The sequence below is a fragment of the Schistocerca serialis genome, chromosome 2 (assembly GCF_023864345.2).
Source record: "Schistocerca serialis cubense isolate TAMUIC-IGC-003099 chromosome 2, iqSchSeri2.2, whole genome shotgun sequence".
NCBI classification, from domain to species: Eukaryota; Metazoa; Arthropoda; class Insecta; order Orthoptera; family Acrididae; genus Schistocerca; species Schistocerca serialis.
The window spans coordinates 625,661,208-625,684,762 of record NC_064639.1 but is presented as its reverse complement, the minus strand read 5'-3'; the positions used below and the strand labels follow the sequence as shown (position 1 = coordinate 625,684,762).

Genomic DNA, 23,555 nt, shown 5'->3' with positions numbered 1-23,555 from the left:
CTAATGATGATCGAAGTAGAGAGGATGTAAAATGTAGACTGACAATGGCAAGGAAAGCGTTTCTGAAGAAGAGAAATTTGTTAACATCGAGTATAGATATAAGTGTGAGGAAGTCGTTTCTGAAAGTAATTGTATGTAGTGTAGCCATGTATGGAAGTGAAACATGGACGATTACTAGTTTGGATAAGAAGAGAATAGAAACTTTCGAAATGTGGTGCTACAGAAGAATGCTGAAGATTAGAAGGGTAGATCATATAACTAATGAGGAGGTATTGAATAGGATTGGGGAGGTGAGAAGTTTGTGGCGCAACTTGACAAGAAGAAGGGACAGGTTGGTAGGACATGTGTTGAGGCATCAAGGGATTACCAATTTAGTATTGGAGGGCAGTGTGGAGGGTAAAAATCGTAGAGGGAGACCAAGAGATGAATACACCAAACAGATTGAGAAGGATGTAGGTTGCAGTAGGTACTGGGAGATGAAGAAGCTTGCACGGGCTAGAGTAGCATGGAGAGCTATATCAAACCAGTCTCTGGACTGAAGACCACAGCAACAAAAACAGCGGTAGGGGAACTTGATTCCTATTGGTCTAGAGAAAGAAGGGAGAAGATGGAGGGGGACCTTGATTTTGGACCTCATTTGCCCACAGTGGATGGGTAACCTTCATTTTCTAAAACTGTCAAGTGATCTGTGCCGTAATCTTGTAGTAAACGTAGTGGTCCCAGAGACCCCACCTCGTAGTATACGTACAGAAAAGTCATCTCGTCAGTTAAGGGTTATATTATAATTTGGGGTCTACTATTCATTTCGTTGTAAGCCTTAATAATGTATAACAATTACGGAGCATTGTTGCCTTCCGGTGGTCGCAGCTTCGACTACCAGAAATTTGGTCACTTACATAATAAATTGTTTATTTTCACGTTCGTCGGATTGTTGTCGAGGCGTAGCGTAGGGACGGCAGACACGGCTTCCCCCTTGCGCAGCAGAACAGTAGCACGGGCACCACATTCCCGCCTCCCCCCTCCGCAGCGCACAGGTCCACGCACTCGCTGCACGCGGGGATCAATAAGCGCCTCTCTGTCTGGCGGACGCAACGCGCACGCAACCCTCGGGGTCGCACCGCTTCCCCGCGCTGCAGCCAATAATAGGGGGGGAGGGGACGGCGGAGGCCGCCGGTTGGTCGAGCGGCGGGGGGGCGGGTGGTGGGGGGCCAACGGGCGTGCGCGCCGGACGCTGCGGGAGGCAGGGGGGGACAGCGGCGGAGAGCCGGCGGCAGGCAGCGGCGCAGACCATGGCAGCGGCGGCCGGCGCAGTGCTGTGGAGTGTCGGCTGCTGGCGCCTGGGCCCGCACGTGGTGCTCGCCTGGCCGCTCCAGCCCCTGCTGCCGCCGCCTGACATGGAGACCAGGTACTGTGCGTCGCGCGAGGTGCCACAGCCCTGCATGCGGTGCCCCGGCTGCCGCAGAACGCGCGTCTCCTTCCACTGGTCTCGCGGCCATAGCGCCGCTGGTATCCGTTAGTTAAAGCATTACTGCATGAACCAAATAGCAGCTCATTTCTCTCCTCACTCTCAATTACTAGTTAGTCCTGGTGACAAAGGTCAGAACTACCCCAATAGCTGCGTAAAATCAACTTCAAGTTGCAGCATCTCGATGGCATTTTCTTTCCTGGCTCACTTCAGGCAAAAGGGAGTGTAACCAGAACGTTTCTCGTGTTTCAAATTTGTTCTCTATGCACTCTATAAAGGACTAAATGCAGTACCCTATACTTCCAGCCCAGTCTGATAATCAACAAATGCCTACCACACCTTCACATTTCGGCTCTTTCGCCGGCTTAGACGCTTCTGTGCACCGTTAAATCGATCCATTTCTAACACACTTAACACTTCGCCCAAGTATGTATTTTATGGATCACACGCATATCATCGCCAGGTAAACAACACGAAACTAAACGCCAAGATCATAACTTCTATTAGGTAAAAGGAAACTGGCTGTCAAATACTTCCACAGAAAATGTGTGTTCCGTGTGAAATGTGACTGATATCTTGTGATCCTGTGCCATACCAGTCCTGGACGTCGGATAATGAAGAGAACTTGGTTGTCGATTTTCGAGCCGGACAGTGAAGAACAGTGTTCTGTGCTACGCAACATGACAGAAGTGTACCTGTGATTACGTTGTAACTCGTATGTGAGCGTAATTTGCCACTGGGCAGCCATTTTCAGATGAGTACACAGAGATGTTTCGATGATTTTACAGATTTGGCGTTCCGCTCAGCAAAATAACAATGTGACGCTTGGAAGCAAAAGAAGATAGCATATTTGTGCAGAACGAACAGAATACGCTTCCCAGAATGTGAATTCGATGGAAATGACCTTACTTCCTTCGGAAATGCAGTTCTGTGTGTGACTCATTAACGTCCAGTTTCATGCATAAAAAAAGTGCAGGTTATGTTGTTAATCATGTTTTGCTGCCATGCCCGTAATATGTGTTGCCTCTCGTTTTGAACGTACACACGAGATCACAGAGACAGCATGGATTGATGGACTTTTGGATCGGTTCTATAAGGAACAGAAGAACGCCACGCGCAGTCGTCAGAAGCGACATTCCGTGGAGCTCTGATCAATACTGTGGGAGAGCTGCAGCCGACGGAGACGCGAAATAATTCCTCCTCCTTCGTGTTTCCCACTTTCGGTGTCTCCGAAAGCTCGTGGGTGTGTGAGGTCCTTCCTTGGTCCCGTGACACTGGGAACTTTTCCCTGCCTTGTAACGCTTCAGTAATGACGCTAATAAGACGCGCCACTCGTCGCGCTGTGCAGATTTCAGCGGCCAAAAAAAGTTCGAACCGTCGGTCGTTTCAGATGTATTTGAAGGCGAATTTTATCATTTACGTAACACTGCATCATGCACAGCTGCAAAAATACTCGAACAAAAACCATCATGTAATGTTAGGTGAGTTACTATTTTATTCCATCAACTTAACGCCCTACCTCGGAACACCTCGATGTATTTTGTGTAGTCACCAGGTAACTCCCACTAGAATTCAGCCCAAAATTAACAGAGGCTCCACACTGACGAGCATATTGCACGAATGAGTTTTCGAAATTGTGAAACCGCACCTGTTTATTATTAATTATGTCGTTCACATGAACAGGGAAATTAGGTGGTTTTAATTTGACATGTAACGCTTCAAACAATTAAGTAATTAGAGCAAATTATAAAATACATACTCAGTCTGCTGGACTGCTTTGTTTCCTCGGGTCCACAATATCGAAGAGTACAAATGGAAGATACGCGACAGAAGCATTTTTAAGTATCTGTCTAGTGCATTTTTATCGATAATTTCAACTCAAAAATTCGATTATATGAATTCGACTACTTCCAAGGATATTGTCATTTAATGGCAGAGGTTTTATGGCGTGCATGTTTTGGCTCATGTACCGTGTGAACAGAATTCTAGACGTCGTTTCACTCCAGTTGTATGGTAACTTCCACCACGTAGAAAAACCGGTCTCCAAACGCACCTACAACCAATACACATTCTCCACAAAAGTAACATTTCCACATAACAACGCCATAACTGGTACTGTTGTTTAGAACAAAGGAAATGGTTGCGACTTAATCATCCTGTTGGTAGCACCTAAAGTAGTCAGATAATCTACATTGAAGCAATCGAGATTTATGGCACATCGTTTTCAATTTCGATTCTAGTGAATCAACGAAAACACAAAATTAAATAATAGCAATATGTATTGTTTTTAATTACTGTCGCAGTATAGACGTATTGCACTTCGTACCAAGTGTTTACAATCTATGTAAATCGAACGAGAGGAAGCATGTGTAGGCAAGTTTACTTATTCAGGAACACTGCCTTGTACAAGTATCTTTCACAAATACACTGTGTACTGTGGCAGTTTCTGGTAGGGTTGCGCTCTAATGAATCACCGAAAATACAAGCTGTGACCCCCCCCCCCCTCCATTCTTTCTTTCCCAAACCCCTCCCAACAAAATGATTCAAAAAATGGAGTGCCTCTTTGTTCCTTCTTTCACAGAGACAACAGACATTGTTGGCAACCAAAGGATTGAGACTGCTCAGAAGTAACCAACCCAAATTCGTTGGAAATCATCTGGTGAAACTGAGGAACGTCTTCAGCCAGGTTGGTTGGCTCGGATGGTATGTAGACTGGTGTCAACACAGAGAACGATTTTTATCACTGCGCAAGTCCCTGTTTCAAAAGAAGGCCCGACTAAACTGCGTATCGTGAGTTTTCGTATATTATAAATTTGTTGTTTTCGTGAGATAGTGGAATGGCTTAAAATCCGACGCGCTTTAAAGTTCTGCACACTTACATAGCTTAATGAACACTCTACGTGCCATGATTCTTACCATTATATTTGTTTTCTGAAACTGATCATCATCGTCATCATCATCATCATCATCCCGTTGAGTGATATGAACTCCACAGTGTGTTGTTAGGCGTAGTTTACAGGAATACTCGTTCAGTTACGAGGAGGAGGAGGGGGGTGGGAGGTTCACTGCCTTTCGCTTATATAGAGAATTTCACGAGGCAAAAGTCATGGTAAAGAAGGTATAAAATATCTTACCAACTAGCAATCGAGTTACTAGACATTAGGTGTATAATTTGGTACCTTGCCACTGAGCCAAAGCTGTGAATTGGACCAGTAACTGGCGCTTTCGTAAGTCACAGAAAGGCAAGACAGCAATACAATTTACACTTTATCTGAACTAAGCACGCCGAAGCGAATTATATAAGAAAGTCTGTATACGTGTTGTGCTGTACAGCATGTGCGGTTTTGCACCTTCCGTCAGACTTAACCCATTGACTACCAATTTTATTTCAAAAACATTAATGAATGTTTATTTTAATTAATTTCTTAGTCAGAAGTATCAATATGAAAAGAATATTTCCCAAAGTTTCGTTTTCCAAGGGGGTGTTGGTGGTGGGGGGGGGGGGGGGGGGGGGAAGACGTTTGCTCCAAACCTACAACACATACTGACAACAGACACTCAGTGGACAGAGCATGTCTCCGAGTTTGTAACTCACACTACAGTTGCTCCATATGGACTTCGTTTGTGATGCGGCAAGCGGCAACTGGTGGGTGGAAATCGTGGACAGAATGTGCCTGGGACGGCGCGAAGGCAGCTCGCTTTGCCAGTGTGCTAACTGGGTTGCCTATGGTGTGCGAACTTATTCGATGTGACAATACGGTGACGACGGTTGACAATGAAACTTGAGGACGGCACAACCTACAGGAGCAATCTGTGATTATAAGAATTCTGCTCACAATTTGTGGGCTTCCCTTTACCAGTGGGACGCTGATACATAGCAACAACATACAACAAATTCCAGTTGGTTCTCTGGTAACCTATCGTGGGACACATATGTCCCGTTGGTGTCTAAGGGTTAAGGCCAATGCTAAAGTACTCAAGACTCACCAGTCCAAAAAAGGGAAACAAAATTTCTTCACTTGAAGAGAAAAAAATGGCTGGAAGACCAAAAACGCCTCACGAGAATCAGTAGGGTGTTTACGAATGATTCATCGGGTTTTGGATGAATGTATTTCACGCAGTATTACATACAAAATAGTACAAGAGACTTAGTATACATTTTCAAGTTTCTTATACATAATTACAAATGCTCTATGTGCTCTTCTCGTGTTACGCGACAAACATGTATGCAGTAGTCAAGTTTGACCCAGAGACGAGTGAGCATGTCCCTGCCAACAGTTTTCGCCAGCGCAGCAGTGATGTGATCCTCGAGTTGAGTCTATGTTGTCGGCAAAGATAGTACATCAACATTATCTTTCACATATCCCCAAAGAAAAAAGATCTTGCGGGTCACCTGAAGAGTGCCGAATCATCCTGAGCACAGCGTCCAATCCACCGGTTTCGAAGTTCCTCGGTCTGTGGGCAACGCACTGCTTCATGCCAGTGAGGCGCACTCCGTCTTGCTGAAATATGAAATCTGGTATATGAGCTATTAGTTTAGGAAACGACCAGTCTTGCGACATGTGTAGGTACGTTTCACCCCTCACGGTTTTACCAAGAAGAAAGCAGGCTGAGACGGTTCTGCGACCGTGTGGGCTGCAGATTCCTTGACTTGCGCCATAGGGTGGTGGGGTTTCGGGTTCCGCTGGATAGGTCAGGAGTCCACTACACGCAACAAGCGGCTACACGGGTAGCAGGGGTTGTGTGGCGTGGGCTGGGCGGTTTTTTAGGTTAGATGGCCTTGGGCAAGTACAGAAAGGGCAACAGCCTCAACGGGTGCGGGGCAAAGTCAGGACATGCGGGGACCAAGCAGCAATCGGTATTGTAATTGTCAACTGTCGAAGCTGCGTTGGTAAAGTACCGGAACTTCAAGCGCTGATAGAAAGCACCGAAGCTGAAATCGTTATAGGTACAGAAAGCTGGCTTAAGCCAGAGATAAATTCTGCCGAAATTTTTACAAAGGTACACACGGTGTTTAGAAAGGATAGATTGCATGCAACCGGTGGTGGAGTGTTCATCGCTGTTAGTAGTAGTTTATCCTGTAGTGAAGTAGAAGTGGATAGTTCCTGTGAATTATTATGGGTGGAGGTTTCACTAAACAACCGAACTGGGTTAATAATTGGCTCCTTTTACCGACCTCCCGACTCAGCAGCATTAGTGGCAGAACAACTGAGAGAAAATTTGGAATACATTTCACATAAATTTTCTCAGCATGTTATAGTCTTAGGTGGAGATTTCAATTTACCAGATATAGACTGGGACACTCAGATGTTTAGGACGGGTGGTAGGGACAGAGCATCGAGTGACATTATACTGAGTGCACTATCCGAAAATTACCTCGAGCAATTAAACAGAGAACCGACTCGTGGAGATAACATCTTGGACCTACTGATAACAAACAGACCCGAACTTTTCGAATCTGTATGTACAGAACAGGGAATCAGTGATCATAAGGCCGTTGCAGCATCCCTGAATATGGAAGTTAATAGGAATATAAAAAAAGGGAGGAAGGTTTATCTGTTTAGCAAGAGTAATAGAAGGCAGATTTCAGACTACCTAACAGATCAAAACGAAAATTTCTGTTCCGACACTGACAATGTTGAGTGTTTATGGAAAAAGTTCAAGGCAATCGTAAAATGCGTTTTAGACAGGTACGTGCCGAGTAAAACTGTGAGGGACGGGAAAAACCCACCGTGGTACAACAACAAAGTTAGGAAACTACTGCGAAAGCAAAGAGAGCTCCACTCCAAGTTTAAACGCAGCCAAAACCTCTCAGACAAACAGAAGCTAAACGATGTCAACGTTAGCGTAAGGAGGGCTCTGCGTGAAGCGTTCATTGAATTCGAAAGTAAAATTCTATGTACCGACTTGACAGAAAATCCTAGGAAGTTCTGGTCTTACGTTAAATCAGTAAGTGGCTCGAAACAGCATATCCAGACACTACGGGATGATGATGGCATTGAAACAGAGGATGACACGCGTAAAGCTGAAATACTAAACACCTTTTTCCAAAGCTGTTTCACAGAGGAAGACCGCACTGCAGTTCCTTCTCTAAATCCTCGTACAAACGAAAAAATGGCTGACATCGAAATAAGTGTCCAAGGAATAGAAAAGCAACTGGAATCACTCAATAGAGGAAAGTCCACTGGACCTGACGGGATACCAATTCGATTCTACACAGAGTACGCGAAAGAACTTGCCCCCCTTCTAACAGCCGTGTACCGCAAGTCTCTAGAGGAACGGAGGGTTCCAAATGATTGGAAAAGAGCACAGATAGTCCCAGTCTTCAAGAAGGGTCGTCGAGCAGATGCGCAAAACTATAGACCTATATCTCTTACGTCGATCTCTTGTAGAATTTTAGAACATGTTTTTTGCTCGCGTATCATGTCATTTCTGGAAACCCAGAATCTACTGTGTAGGAATCAACATGGATTCCGGAAACAGCGATCGTGTGAGACCCAACTCGCCTTATTTGTTCATGAGACCCAGAAAATATTAGATACAGGCTCCCAGGTAGATGCTATTTTTCTTGACTTCCGGAAGGCGTTCGATACAGTTCCGCACTGTCGCCTGATAAACAAAGTAAGAGCCTACGGAATATCAGACCAGCTGTGTGGCTGGATTGAAGAGTTTTTAGCAAACAGAACACAGCATGTTGTTATCAATGGAGAGACGTCTACAGACGTTAAAGTAACCTCTGGCGTCCCACAGGGGAGTGTTATGGGACCATTGCTTTTCACAATATATATAAATGACTTAGTAGATAGTGTTGGAAGTTCCATGCGGCTTTTCGCGGATGATGCTGTAGTATACAGAGAAGTTGCTGCATTAGAAAATTGTAGCGAAATACAGGAAGATCTGCAGCGGATAGGCACTTGGTGCAGGGAGTGGCAACTGACCCTTAACATAGACAAATGTAATGTATTGCGAATACATAGAAAGAAGGATCCTTTATTGTATGATTATATGATAGCGGAACAAACACTGGTAGCAGTTACTTCTGTAAAATATCTGGGAGTATGCGTACGGAACGATTTGAAGTGGAATGATCATATAAAACTAATTGTTGGTAAGGCGGGTACCAGGTTGAGATTCATTGGGAGAGTGCTTAGAAAATGTAGTCCATCAACAAAGGAGGTGGCTTACAAAACACTCGTTCGACCTATACTTGAGTATTGCTCATCAGTGTGGGATCCGTACCAGGTCGGGTTGACGGAGGAGATAGAGAAGATCCAAAGAAGAGCGGCGCGTTTCGTCACTGGGTTATTTGGTAACCGTGATAGCGTTACGGAGATGTTTAATAAACTCAAGTGGCAGACTCTGCAAGAGAGGCGCTCTGCATCGCGGTGTAGCTTGCTCGCCAGGTTTCGAGAGGGTGCGTTTCTGGATGAAGTATCGAATATATTGCTTCCCCCTACTTATACTTCCCGAGGAGATCACGAATGTAAAATTAGAGAGATTAGAGCGCGCACGGAGGCTTTCAGACAGTCGTTCTTCCCGCGAACCATACGCGACTGGAACAGGAAAGGGAGGTAATGACAGTGGCACGTAAAGTGCCCTCCGCCACACACCGTTGGGTGGCTTGCGGAGTATCAATGTAGATGTAGATAGTTTGCTACGTGAAGCAGCACAGAAGACATAAACCTTTGAAGAACCTGTTTCAGTCTCCACTGCAAAATTGGGATTTGTCATACACGGACGTTGTTCTGATTTGCTTGACCGTTTATCTAGTACGACGCCTCATCACTGAACCGGGTATAAATTCACCATCTCCCATGGCTTCCTACAAAAGTCCACCAACTTCGTGTCTGATGGTGCGGTCCAATGGCTGTAAACGTTGCAGCTGCTGTATGCGGTATGGTTTCTGATGTAACCACTTCCGCAGAAGTTGAGTGCGGAATGCCCAGTTCGCGTCTTGCACGATGTGTGAGATTTCTTTGGACTATGAAGGAACGCCTCTTGGACACTCTCTACTGTTTCACCTGCAGCACCTGACCGTCTGAAGCTTTTCTCTTTACAGAGGCAACCTGCGCCCTTGAACTATCGGTATCACAGCAGAATGTTTTACTGGGTAGGTGACTGCATGGTGTACTGTCTCCAGAACGCACGCTGCACGGATGCTACCTACTCATACTGCACCATACAAAATGAGGTCTGTTGATCATTCGTCATTTTACAAACTGTTATCATCCTGACATGTGGAATAATCGGGTCTACTGCCGGATGTTTGTGTCGCTTTGGCACAATATTTCGGCCACGTAACTCATTGCCTGTTATAATCCTGCCGCCTGTGATATCTGAAAAGGTATAAACAAAACTGTAAAATATGCTCTCTTCATTGGTTATTAGCATGCGTGGATGGGCACTGTGTATTTCACGCTATAAGATGTCAAAACCCGATGAATCATTTGTAAACACCCTGTATTTTGCCAAAGCAGCATAAGATCCGTTCCCTGCAGGATCAGTAAGAGCCATTTAAAACCAGTATCCCACAAGACTGGAGCATTAGTCAGAAAAGATGAAACCGTTTAAACATCATGGCGGCTACGCTGTCAGAAACGGGCCTACGCCTGTGAATAATTTCGTTTAAAGCAAGGCCATTTTCGGTAAGGAATTGTTTTGACGTCAGCATACTTCATCAGATGTGGTCGCTGTAGCGGGTGGTGTGCCCTTCTTTCCCCGATCCTACCAACTTTTCCTGACACATATGAACTCTCTGCTACTGAACAAGGAATGGAAACAATGAGGCGACTTTATTTTTCTTCATTCTGCAGCGACAGAAATAAATTAATAACTCTCGGACACGCAGCCTTTCAACTGCAAAGATTAATTTACTGGATTATATATTCGATACTTGAAAGTATTCAGCACCAATTAACGGCTAACGATAGTAAATAAATCGGCTAGAGCCTCCTCCGAGTCAACTAAGTAGTCAGAGGTACCTTTCCGAAGGGGAAGAAACGCAGCAGAGTTGGGGTGAAGGCGGTTCCCACGAGGGGAAGCAGATGAGTGAAACAAACGACACTGAAAATTCTCGTGGATCCTTCAACCGATGAAATTACAGGTGTACTTGATTTCTGACGCATAATGGAAGATAAAACAGACAAGCCTACCGAAGAACTTACTAATATTGCATCGTTCTACCATCACACGAGCCAGGAAAAACCTTCTCTTGCCTTAGGTAAGAACAAGCATGCACAAAAATAGATCTTCAGTAATGGCCAAATATTTACCTTATAGTTATCAAAAATATTCAAGGAAAATTAGAAAAGCAAGGACACAGCATAGAGACAATACCAGTCTTTTTTTATGCTGTTAGATTTCCAGCAGTGCTGTAGTGAATAAAATTACGACAGTAAGCAAATCGTACACGAAACGAAGATCATTCGTCAAACGCTAGGCAGTGTTTGGTCATCTCATTGCCAGCCTGCTGCTTAGAGTCACGTAAGTATTGAGATCGAAACGTTCTGCTTGACACTCTGAAGGTAGCAGGGATAAAATACAGAGAGCGAAAGGTCGTCTGCATCCTGGGACAGAAACCAGACGGCATTTATAAAGAGTCGAAGGGTATGAAAGGAAGATGTGAGACACGTTTGTAGCCTATACACGGTGTTATTCAGTCTGTACATTGAACAATCGGTAAATGAAACCAAGGAGAAATTTGGGAAGGGAATTAAAATTCTGGGATAAGAAATTAAAACCTTGAGGTTTGACGACGACATTGGAATTCTGTCAGAATGGTAAACAACTTGGAAGATCAGTTGAAAGGAATGGATATTTTGTTTCGAAAAGAGGTTGTTAGATGAATATCAACAAAAGTAAAAGAAGGGTAATGGAATTTGGTCGAATTAAATCGTGCAGGGCTCATGGAATTACATTAGAAAATGAAACACTACAAGTTGTAGATTATTTTTGTTGTCTGGTCAGAAAAATAACCCACGATGGCCGTAGAGAGAATTTAAAACGCATAATGGAAATAGTGGAAAAAGAGGGTTTTGTTAACATCGAATCGAAATCTGAATCTCAGTTAGTCGTTACTGAAGGCATTTGTCTTGAAGTGTTGTCGTACACAGAAGTGAAATGTGGAGGATAAGCAGTTCAGAAAAGAAAACAGAAGTTTTTGGGATGTGGTGCTGCAGAGGTATGGTGAAGACTAGATTGATAGATTGAATAACTAACGAAGAGACAGTGAATAGAAATAGGGGGGGGGGGAGGGAATGCATGGTACAACGTGACTAATAAAGTGGTCGATTAATAGGATATCTATTGAGGCATAAAGGAATCGTCAATTTGGTCAAGGAATGAAGTGTGGGGAGTAAAAATTGTAGAGGAAGACCAACCAAGGTTTGACTAAACTGATCAGGTTCTTAGTTGGTTCGGAGTAGGGGACCAAACAGTGAGGTCATCGGTCGCATTGGATTAGGAAAGGAAGTCGACCGTGCCCTTTCAAAGGAACCAGCCCGGCATTTGGCTAAAGCGATTTAGGTAAATCACGGAAAACCTAAATCAGGATGATAGGACGTGCATTTGAACCGTCGTCCAATGAGCAGGTCCTAAGGATCTGTGGCGCAATAGATAGGTAGAGATGGTGATGCTCCACGTGATCGCCAGTGTGGAGAGCTGCATCAAACCAGTCCTCGGACTGAAGCTCACAACAACAGCAAAAATTGTTTGAGGCAGAATTCAAAATTTGCAAGAAGATGGGTTACTCGTTCATTTGTGTCATACGACGACCTATATGGAAATAGTACTTCCGGTTTGGTGTATTTTCGTCGGGATCCTTTGCAATTGTCAGTGCTTTCCGAGGCCCAATCACAAACCATTTTCAAGCTTAATGATATGTTTCAGCGAGTTGAAAACAAAATGTTTTGTGTAAATTCAAATTTTTTTTAAATAGGAAATAGCGGTGTCTGGGTTACTAAGAAGTACGAACCAATGTTCCTTCGGACATTCATGCATGTCTGTAGGAATGCGATGTTCCTTCGGACATGCTTGAATGTCCGAAGGAACCTTGCATCGAACTTTTTAATAACACAGCCACTGATATTTGGTATTTATTCGCCGAGCCCTCTACTTAATTAAGTATGTCTTTCCTGGACGTACGAGTGCAGATTGTGACACACGGACGACGACGTGTGGAAGTCTGGGTCTGGTTATGATTTGTGCTCAGGTGGCCGACGTGCTTAGGGGAGCCGCTCACGTAAAGCTAGAAATCCGTGTTTGACTCCGAGTCTGGCGTAAATTTTCATTGTCTTCATTCCATTATACAGCCGAGGGGTGGTTCATATTCGCAACTGCGAGTACACTTCCTGTAGAACTGTTTTTTACCACCATCAGTGTAATCACGCGCTGCACATACCTTCATTTGTCTCGATAGTGCTAGCGGAATAGCGACCATTCTGTCGGTGGATGGAGATGGCAGCCACTTGTCCCCAAGTAGGACACATTGAATCATGGAGGAGGAAGCGCCTCGTTGACCGCTGCTTCACTGCTTCTGACGTCAAGAGTGTCGTCACTGCCGGCTGCACTGTCCGTGTTTTCGTCGCAGACGGGGCGCGGTAATGATTCCTCCACAGAGGAGCTCCAGCCGGACATCCAAAATATGCGTCCAGCCTCGTCGCTGTGTGTTCTGTCCGGCGTAGAAACCGTCTAGTAAGAACTTAGACTCATCTGCGCACGTGTGCTCAGCGACTGTCTTAATACCTTAAGTAAAAATTACACAAGTGAAAGAGCGCCTTGACCTTCGAGTGGGTACTATGACTCGTAAACGGACCGAGAAAGCTAATCGCTCGTTTGTTCGTTCATCGTGTGATTCTTGCTTAAGGCAGTCACTCACGCTTGCTACAATCGCGCCAGTCAATATCAGTTCCGTCTAACGGCGTCTCTATATGAAAAACCTGTTATATTTGCATACCCATTAAAGACAATGGTATTAGTCATTCCCTTTCGTATTTTATTTTCGGATGAAGTTGGAGTGGGGGGGGGGGGGGGGGGCAACCGTTCAGATGCCCACGTACGTACCAGATTTTACTTTAGTTTGTATAACCACTTCCTGCGTTACGTTATAGATGCATTAGAACTGTTTTACAGTCAACCTGTAATAAAATGCGTAGCCAATTCATGCAGTTGGGTTTAGCTTCAGAGAAAGGTTTGTTACTGCAGTGGTCTGACAATAAGCCAGCCTAGGAGATAATATGTTTTGTCGTTCGATTGTATTGTTTTCTCTTGTTCAAAATGGTTCAAATGGCTCTAAGCGCTATGGGACTTAACATCTGAGGTCATCAATCCCCTAGACTTAGAACTGCTTAAACCTAACTAACCTAAGGACATCACACACATCCATGCCCGAGGCAGGATTCGAACCTGCGACCGTAGCAGCAGCGCGGTTCCGGACTGAAGAACCTAAAACCGTTTTTCTCTTAGCTCAGAAAGCTTCTCGGCAATGGAAACCATTGTATGAAAGTGTACTCGTTGCTCTTGCATTCATTACGTATTCGATTTGTACCTAATTGTTTGTGGAGTATCCGCTGGGAATAGGGAACGGTTATCTCTGCTCGAAAGTTGCCCCAATGTTTCACTCTAGTAACGTGGGACTGGGTTCCCCCCCCCCCACTGCGTTAGTGTGTAAAAGATACCAACGTTCAGTCGCAGATTTTTCTTAGAATAGAAACATTTCAGTGTCATTTAAATGTGTATTAAATAGTACAGACCACAAGAAGCATCCCCGCGGTACCCTCAGAACTCGCTTCCGAGCCTTGGGTTTTTTTTTTAAGTTTGTGGTAAGGTCTTATGGGACCAAACTGTGGAGGTCACTGGTCCCTAAGCTGACGCACTATTTAATCTAACTTAAACTAACTTACACTGAGGACGACACTCACATCCATGCCCGAGGGAGGACTCGAACCTCCGACGGGGGCAGCCGCACTGACCGTGACAAGACGCCCTAGACCACACGGCTACCACGCACGGCATCCGAGTCTTGTTTTCTTTTTTTCATGTGTGATCTTGGCGCCCATTTTCTACCTGGGCAGCCGTTACTTTAGTGCTGACTGATGCAGTCTCTTCTAATTTTTAGTGTGCAAGGCTCCTACAAGCAGCGATAGCTTCAGCTACAGTAATATTTTATAGGGGAACTAAAGATGCTTCGTCGCAGCTGTGTGATCTTCGGTCTGTGTGTTTTTACGTATTTTCTGTCATTTGGCTGCAAGGCAAAGACAAAGATTGCACAGTGTATAGGAACATTAGCGGATGAAGAACCTAGCGATTCGGACTTCGGTGACACGAGGGGCGTCAGTAAGTAATGTAACATATTTTTTTTCTGAAAGCAGATTGGTTTTATTCAGGATTCCCCGTCCGCAGCTCGTGGTCTCGCAGTAGCGTTCTCGCTTCCCGAGCACGGGGTCCCGGGTTCGATTCCCGGCGGGGTCAGGGATTTTCACCTGCCTCGAGATGACTGGGTGTTGTTCTGTCGTCTTCATCATCCTCATTTATCGCCATTACGGTCGGAGGAAGGCAATGACAAGCCACCTCCGCTAGGACCTTGCCTAGTCCAGCGGTGCGGGTTTCCCGCATCGTCTCCTACGCTATGTCAAGGAGTATGGGACTTCATCGTCATCCAACACACCGTATTGTTCACCACCCTATTTTTCAACATAATCTCCGTTCAATGCGACGGCATTACGCTGCCTTACTGAGAAGGTCTGTACGCCCGCACGATACCACTCTACTGGTCGACATCGGAGCCAACGTCTTGCTACATCAGTAACCCCCCGATCATCCACGTGCTGCCTCCCGTAGAGTGCATCTTCCATTGGGTCAAACAGATGGATGCTGGAAGGTGTGAGGTCCGGGCCGAAGGGCGGATGAGGAAGAAGAGTCCAGTGAAGTTTTGTGACGTCCTCTGGTGCGCAGACTAGAGTGAGGCCTTGTGTTTTTACGGAGAAGCAGAAGTTCGTTTGCATTTTTGTGGCGACGAAACCGCTGAAGTCGTTTGTTCAATTTACTGAGGGTAGAACGAGGGAGATCGGACAGGTTTGCGGACCTTGTTGCGATGATGAAACCCGCCTCGACCAACGACTCGGCGTGCTTTTGGTCTCCGTAGACGTACTGCAAGCGCCTATGAATATCTACGATGCTCTGTTTTCCGCCAAAAGAAATTCAATGGCAGTTCCGCTTGGAACGCGCTTCCGTTACAGACGCCATTTTGAAGACTATGTATAGCGCAGCTATCTATTGGAATTTCATGAAACTAGGAGCGCTGCAGGGTGGATATTCGACGCTGTCCCACAACAGATTCCGCATTTTTTCAACCGAAATTGGCCGAGAAAAAAATGTGTTGCATTACTCTTATTGAACGCCCGTCGTATTTTCTACCGTTTGGATGGAAGGCAAATTCAGACTGGACTGCGTACCGAATCGTAAGCGGATGAAGGACCTAGCGATTCAGACCTGGCTTACATTACTTACTTTCCCATTTTAGTACCAATATATACGCGCGTTTTTATATTCTAGTGACGTCCAGTTCGTTCATGTAACGTGTCGTAGTTATTGCAGCATGGTGTCTTAATAATTTAAACGGCTGAAGTGCTGTCACTCCAGGGAAGATATAGACGTAAATCATTTAATATCTTCATCTTGTTGAGATCTCTGTATTTTTATTCCTTGCCATTTTAGTGTAGTTGTCACGTTAATTCGACACAGCAGCTATTTATGTAATTCGAGTACATGTGTTAGAGGTCCAGTTATATGTAGTGACATATACAAAGAAATTTACACGTCGATCGCAGTGCATATAACTTTTCTAGTGTAGTGTCGCTGCAGGTCGCGAGTTCCCTGGGAAAGTAGGGCAAAGGCACAGAGCCTGGGTGTAAGCAAGTTGCTGAAAAATGCCGCGGAAGTTTGTCTGCCGCGATTGTTTGCAGCGAGCGCGCAAAAAACAGGATGTCATTAACAGTTCCTCGGCGGATGCTCTGGCGATTGACGCCAGTGATTTATTTATTGATGAAGGGCGGTGCTCTTCATATTCCTGAATCAATAAGGCCCTATATCGTATGTGATACACCACACTCATTTTTAGTCAGTGTGACGATAGTGTTGTCGTTGTCTCCTAGGACTTTCTGTGATGTTTTATCGGTTTTCTGGGATACAGCGATAAGGAAATTCTCTATCCTCACGAAACGAACAGACAGAAGTTTAATTTATTTTGATCTTTGAGTTAGAATTCGAGTTTGGTGTGGAACTATAAGTCGCTCAGTTCATCCAAAATGTGTTTTCCTGATCTTCATAATCGCGTGAGAGCGCATTGGTAACACAGCGAAACCATAACGCATAAACGAAAGTTAGATCGTCTTTAGGCTTGTTGTAGCTATTTAAAATCTGCAACGTTAACACTTGACAGATGTCATTGTGATACATCCACGTTATAAAATGCCGATATATATGCTGAAAATTCTATGTCATGTTTTAGTCATGTAATGTCAACACAGTGATATCATACATGTTGTGGTGAAGGAAGAATGGAAACGCCGGAGCTGCAGGCAGTGATGCTGAGCGGTGGGGGGACAGCGCCTCCAAGTTCATGCTGTGTTGCATTAACTACAGAAACGAAAAAAGCGATTGTTTCCTGGAAGAACAACTGTAAATGTTAATACATTGCTCATGGACGCCACAATGTTTCATGCAATCGTATTCGCAATAGCAATGTAAATTGTTACAATGTACAACTCATACACAAAAACATTAAATTTGTAGACAGAGGTTGTCGAAGATGACGCTGGTGCTGCGTTTCGCTAAAGTATTGTATGACGCCAAAGGTCAGTTTCTGCCTGGAAGGCCAAGGAATGAACGAGAGAATGTTCACTTGCACTAGTCGACAATAATCGATTCACTAGCTGTAGCATCGATAGAGCAAATAAAATTATTAGACCTGGATGTTACATGTCATTTATTCGCATTTGGCTTAAGTATTTTTCATGATCAACACCCAGTTTACGTCTCAGAAGCAGTTCGGGCTCCTAAACTAATATAAATCTCTTCTTCTGTTCTGAGACGCACGAGCGCACATCGAGGTACATTGCCGTTCATGAAAAGACGTGCCTTAATGAGCTTGCCAAGGGAAAAAATAAAAAGAAAACAACGCGAAGAGAGACACTGTCACTTACGCTTCAAACTCTATGCGTGGATTCAATCGCGCGTCCGGCCATCCTGATTTAGGTTTTCCGTGATTTCCCTAAATCTCTCCAGGCAAATGCCGGGATGGTTCCTTTGAAAGGACACGGCCGACTTCCTTCCCCATCCTTCCCTACTCCGATGGGACCGATGACCACGCTGTTGGGTCTCTTCCCCCAAACAACCAACCAACTAACTATGCGTAGAGGAAATAGATGTTAAAACAAGCTGAAGGTTCAGGAGACACCAGGAAGGGTAATACGGCATTGTTAACACTGTTTCCGTGTCAGAAGCACATCGGAATTCGAGAACGTGTCCTCGTAGATCTCATTTTGCGAGGATACCTCACTTTCTTCGTGACTACTGTCGCCAAAGTACGAAAACAGCCACTGCGTCGATTACTGGACACTTGCCAAAGAGCGTAATGTGAGGCGCGTACACACTAGGCCAACGAACGACGGGCAGTGGTTCCGGCATTGACGTTAGGCTCCTCATCCTCGAAAAATGAGTCGGTTGGGCCAAGCGATTCGTCCTTGTGAAATCGTAGTTTGCCGGCCTGAGTGGCCGTGCGGTTCTAGGCGCTACAATCTGGAACCGAGCGACCGCTACGGTCGCCGGTTCGAATCCTGCCTCGGGCATGGATGTGTGTGATGTCTTTAGGTTAGTTAGGTTTTATTAGGTCTAAGTTCTAGGCGACTGATGATCTCAGAGGTTAAGTCGCATAATGCTCAGAGCCATTTGAACCATATTTTTTGAAATCGTAATTGGCTCTCATAACGAGTCGAGTTTGCTCCCTTTTTGTTATTGCTATAAAACAATTTCACGGCCGGTATTGTAAGGGAAGTATTGGATGTAGATGTTGTCGCATGTTCAGTATTTATTTTACTGCAAGAAGCTGCTGATCAGAAAAAGAAGAAGAAATGACACTGGTGGACGACCTCTGCAACAGTATGAAGGGACAAAATTAATGTCGGACCTTAAAGCTCAATAGGAATATGAGCTATCTGATTTTTCTCCGAATGAAAGTAACGTATTTCAACACAGACACGATTTTCGTGCACATCACTTTCTAACAGTTCACTTATTTCCCTCCAACTGTCTAATCTTTTCAGTTTGTTTTTGTAATCGCAAATCGTAGTGTCCCATAAACATTCCCATTCACAATAAAACTACTAGCTTTAATGCTGACTCCGTACTCCACTCCACATTCCAGTATTTTTAAACACCATAAATACACACCCGTTTAATAGACACAGTAAATCGGTATTGAACCAACGAGCATTTGACCCGGCGTCCACACTAGGAGAGGAATCACTAGGCTAACTCATCGCCAAGGTTTCATGTTACCGCTGGCAGTCCGAACCGCCAACCAAGGCCATCCGCTTCGTTGGTTCCGATTTGCTGGCCATACAAATTAGCGAATCTTGGCCAACGAAGCAGTTGGTTGTCATTGTGCGTGTGAATTGCTAAGGTACCAAACTGCTGAGGTCATCCGTCCCTAGATTTACACAGTACTTAATCTAACCTATGCTAACAAGGGAACATCCCCATCGCACCCCCCTCAGATTTAGTTATGAGTTGGCACAGTGGATAGGCCTTGAAAAACTGAACACAGATCAATCGAGAAAACAGGAAGAAGTTGTGTGGAACTCTGAAAAATTAAGCAAAATATACAAACTGAGTAATCCATGTGAATGATAGGCGACATCTGGGATAGATTCCAGTTAGGAGCGCCGTGGTCCCGTGCTGCGGAGCATGAGGTCCTCGGTTCAAATCTTCCTTCGAGCGAAAATTTTAATTTTTTATTTTCAGACAATTATCAAAATTCAGGCACTCACACATAATCAACTTCGCTCTCCAAAATTCCAGGACATGTTCAGATTTGCTTGGACATACGCAGGATTTGACGGTCTACACACGGAAAAATTTGAAAACGTTAAAAACATATGTTTTAACAGAGCACAAGGAAAAGTGAGCGACTGTGAAACTGTTGGATTCATTTGTTGCAGTTTATGTGACAAACTCTTATGTTTTCATCACTTTTTTGGGAGTAATTATCACATCCACAAGAAAACCTAAATCGGGCAACGTAGAAGAATGTTTTTACCCATTCGCCAAATGTACAAGTTATGTGGGTCGACAACATATTCCTGTCATGTGACGCACATGCCGTCACCAGTGTCGTATAGAATATATCAGACGTGTTTTCCTGTGGAGGAATCGGTTGACCTATGACCTTGCGATCAAATGTTTTCGGTTCTCATTGAAGAGTCACGTCCTTTCGTCTACTAATCGCACGGTTTTGCGGTGCGGTCGAAAAACACAGACACTAAACTTATTACAGTGAACAGAGACGTCAATGAACGAATGGACAGATCATAACTTTGCGAAAATAAAGAAAAATTTTTCGCTCGAGGGAGACTTGAACCAAGGTCCTCTCATGCCGCAGTTGCTCACGCTAACCACGGGACCACGGCGCTCCTGCGATCAGCTTATGCTTGATGTTGGCTATCCTGGCATGGACTACTCAGTTTGTATATTTTGTTTATTTTTTCATAGTTCCACACAACTTCTTCCTGTTTTCTCGATTGATCTGTGTTCAGTTTTTTAAGACCTATCCACTGTGCCAACTTATAACGAAATCTGAGGGGGGTGCGATGGGGAGGTTCCCTTGTAAGAACAACACACACTCCCATGTCCGAGGGAGGACTCGAACCTCCGGAGGGAGGGGCCGCGCAAGCCGTGAAAATGGCGCCTCAAACCGCACAGCCTGGTTGTCATTAGTTGGCCGTGGTTGGCCTGGTGTACACACGCATTACGGCTGTGTTCATATTGGCACCGACAACGGTCGTCAGACCCCGTTGCCAGAGGTCGCTCATAACATCGGCTGACAGCGTAGTTACAGTGCGTCCGATCTCCTTCGTCAGTTTTTCGCTTGTCAAGGAGATTACTTTGGGTTTGGATAGAATCTGTTCTATGAAGAAAGTTCTATTTTAACCCTCTAGGGTAGGATGGATAGCACGAGACCTCTGTGCTTGGAGACGAGAGCTGCACTGCGGCTTTTTCTATTAAAACGGCGCCGAAAGCGTGTCAATGAGCTACACCTGTCCGGAAAAGAACATAGCAAGTACTGTACACGCTATCCTCAGTTAATGGATTAATCAAACAAGTTTTACGAATTTATTAGATGACGGGAAAAATGTTCCGTTACGCACTCTGGAGACTAGATGATTCGCGGTGACACTGAAAAGGAAGATTTCGAACACTATGTTTTACTGTATTTGTTTGAAGTTGTGCAGACATACGTCAATTAACCTTCAGTGATTTGTCATTCAGCGCAAGTGTGAAAGACTGGCATGAAGTTTAGCGTAAAATATTCTGAATACGTAAAGCAATGAAAAATCGAAATTATACCGTACACCACATTTGCAAGCCACTTCGTATGACAGAATTGCCACCATACTGGAATAAAAACGCCAATAAGCAGTTATATTAATTTGTAGACAGTTAATGCAAACTTACCAGAACCCAACAAAGATCCATTATAGTAACTATGAGCGTAAGGAAGCCCATCCTTCTCACATGAGCAAAATATTTTTTGAGGCTATCGTTTATGACTAAAATTTTCGATGAAGGTTTTGCCTACTTGTGGTTTCCAATAAACCTGCCACTTCAGTCCATAAATTCAGCACTTTTGTATCCCGCCTTTACTATAGTCAGAATTAGGATTACATTAGGCTTACTGAACTTTGGCTGGGATGAGCACGTAGGTGCGAAGTCTTACAGGTATCCACGCTAACAGCTACTAGTAGTGGATAAACTATCATTGAAGTAACTGAAGTAACAAAGTCTGTAATGGCTAGCCCCCTATGAAGTAGAAGCTAAGTTGCTTGGTCGTCGGCTCGGAATCAAATGGGCAGAATCTGGAGCGGCGTATCTTCAGGTCATATAAAACTAATACTTCATCTGCCACGAACTGCCAGGTACAAGTGCGCGTAAAAACGTGTCGCTCCTCTGTAAAACCTTGGATGTAACGACAGATGGGCGTCCGATCCGAACTATGCATGATCACTAATACTTCTCCGAAACACAGTCGAAAGACGAGCCCGGACAGCACATGACAATCCACGTATGATGAGATAAAACCATCGTCAGAATCCGTGGAAGAAACAAAGAATTAAAAGACACACAATCCTTGGGAATCGTCAACATACTAAAATATTTAGTTATGCGTCATATAGAAATACACGTTACAGCGTTAGCCGCACACTGAATACTGTCAGTATGTGGTTCATTTATGGGAACGGCGTGTTTATATAACAAAAGTAAATTATCGTGTTTATATAACAAAAGTAAATTATACCTCCTTCTATTTCTTTTTGTTGTGTGCTTTGCAACGTTTATTTTTCAGACGCATCATAAAAAAAACCTAAAGAGACTGCGGGTCACGTCCGTCCTCGCATCTGCGCATTCATCAAAAGGACAACGTAAGACAAGATTTTTAAATCCTTAATGAAAAAGTGGAACGAGGCAGAATTTTACCTACTTCGTGCTTTTTTCCTCCGATAACTTTCCAAGGCCTTCCCTGTATGAAAGTGAATCTCAAAGATTCTGGTCTCATATCCTGGTGTTATTATTATTACTTTTTATTTTTTGTTCTGGCAGAGCGAGATAGCAGAGAAGTGCTGCTTTTTTCATAATATGGCACTCTTAACATTGAAAGATACCGTGTTCCTGAAATCCTGTAATAATTATGTCTGCAGCTCTTAGCGTAACTATGGACTTTCCGCTGTCGTTGATATTCATAGTCTTCAAACGACTCATTGGTACAGCCGGAACAAAAATGTCACTAACAACATATCGTCTGCGTGACATTTGCTCTCGCTCATATGTTTTTCGGGCCGTACATTATAGCAAAATCATTTTGTAGGTAACTTATTTAGCCAAAACTAGGATTTAGGCACCATGGAACTTTCAGTAGCGAGTAACTACAGAAAGTCAACAGCAGACGTGTTGTGGTTGTAGCTTAAGACTGGCGATCCCTCTTGAAAGATAAGCAACGCTCACTAATACGCTCTTGCCTCGTTGTATGACAGACGCAACCGGTTTTTTTTATTTTTATTTTTTTTAACTATCGAAACACGACACCACATTTCGTTAAATTTCGTGTTAATAAAGTCAGAAATGTTGTGCTACAGTATCAGTTTTACTGCCATTGAAGTTTAATTATTAATAACTATTTTTGTTGTTGTTTGACTTACCAAAACATAGTCCACTGAACCTGTTGTATGGCTTAATATAGTATGCAAGTGTATATTGCAGTAGTGACACTTTCAGTGGCTGTGGAAGCAACGAGGAAACTCGCAGCGTCGTTAAAATTAATTTAACTCTGCTCGTTCACACACACACACACACACACACACACTGCTTGGCATCCCGCCTTCATTTACACCTGCTCTTCCAACATATGAAGACTTGGTTGCCATTACGCATGAGGAATGATACGATGTATTGTACCTCCTCAACGTGGAACACCTGCTTCATTTATTTCAACATGGGCTATATTACTCCTATACATAGTGACAAGTGCGGCAACATTTGTTATTATGTGCATATTCTTGTGAACACCATACGCTGTGCGCTGTTTTCTTGACATATTTTGCGACAAACGGGTGTGTTTATTAATTTATTGTTTCGTTAACGTGTCTCTTCACTTGGCTGAAATATACTTACTGTAGCTACCTTTAGTATCCTCATTACACAGTCTAACGTAACAGTCGCGACACTCCGTCTCCATTTTGTTACCCTCGGCGATAGCAGCGCACGAAGCGGCCAGCAAGCGACAGTTCTGAATACGATAGCGGATGAGTGCGAATACTAACAT

The 23,555-nt window shown here is 44.2% G+C and overlaps 1 protein-coding gene across 1 annotated transcript in view; it reads left to right on the top strand.

The window, feature by feature from the left end:
* The first annotated feature begins 1,272 nt into the window (after positions 1 to 1,272).
* The window catches only part of LOC126457687 (protein gustavus), a 348,237-nt gene continuing 325,954 nt past the window's right edge, over positions 1,273 to 23,555 (top strand). Inside the window, exon 1 of the mRNA XM_050094195.1 lies at positions 1,273 to 1,405. Coding sequence (XP_049950152.1) covers positions 1,290 to 1,405 — 116 coding nt within the window. The 5' untranslated portion in view covers positions 1,273 to 1,289. The remainder of the gene's footprint in view (positions 1,406 to 23,555) is intronic.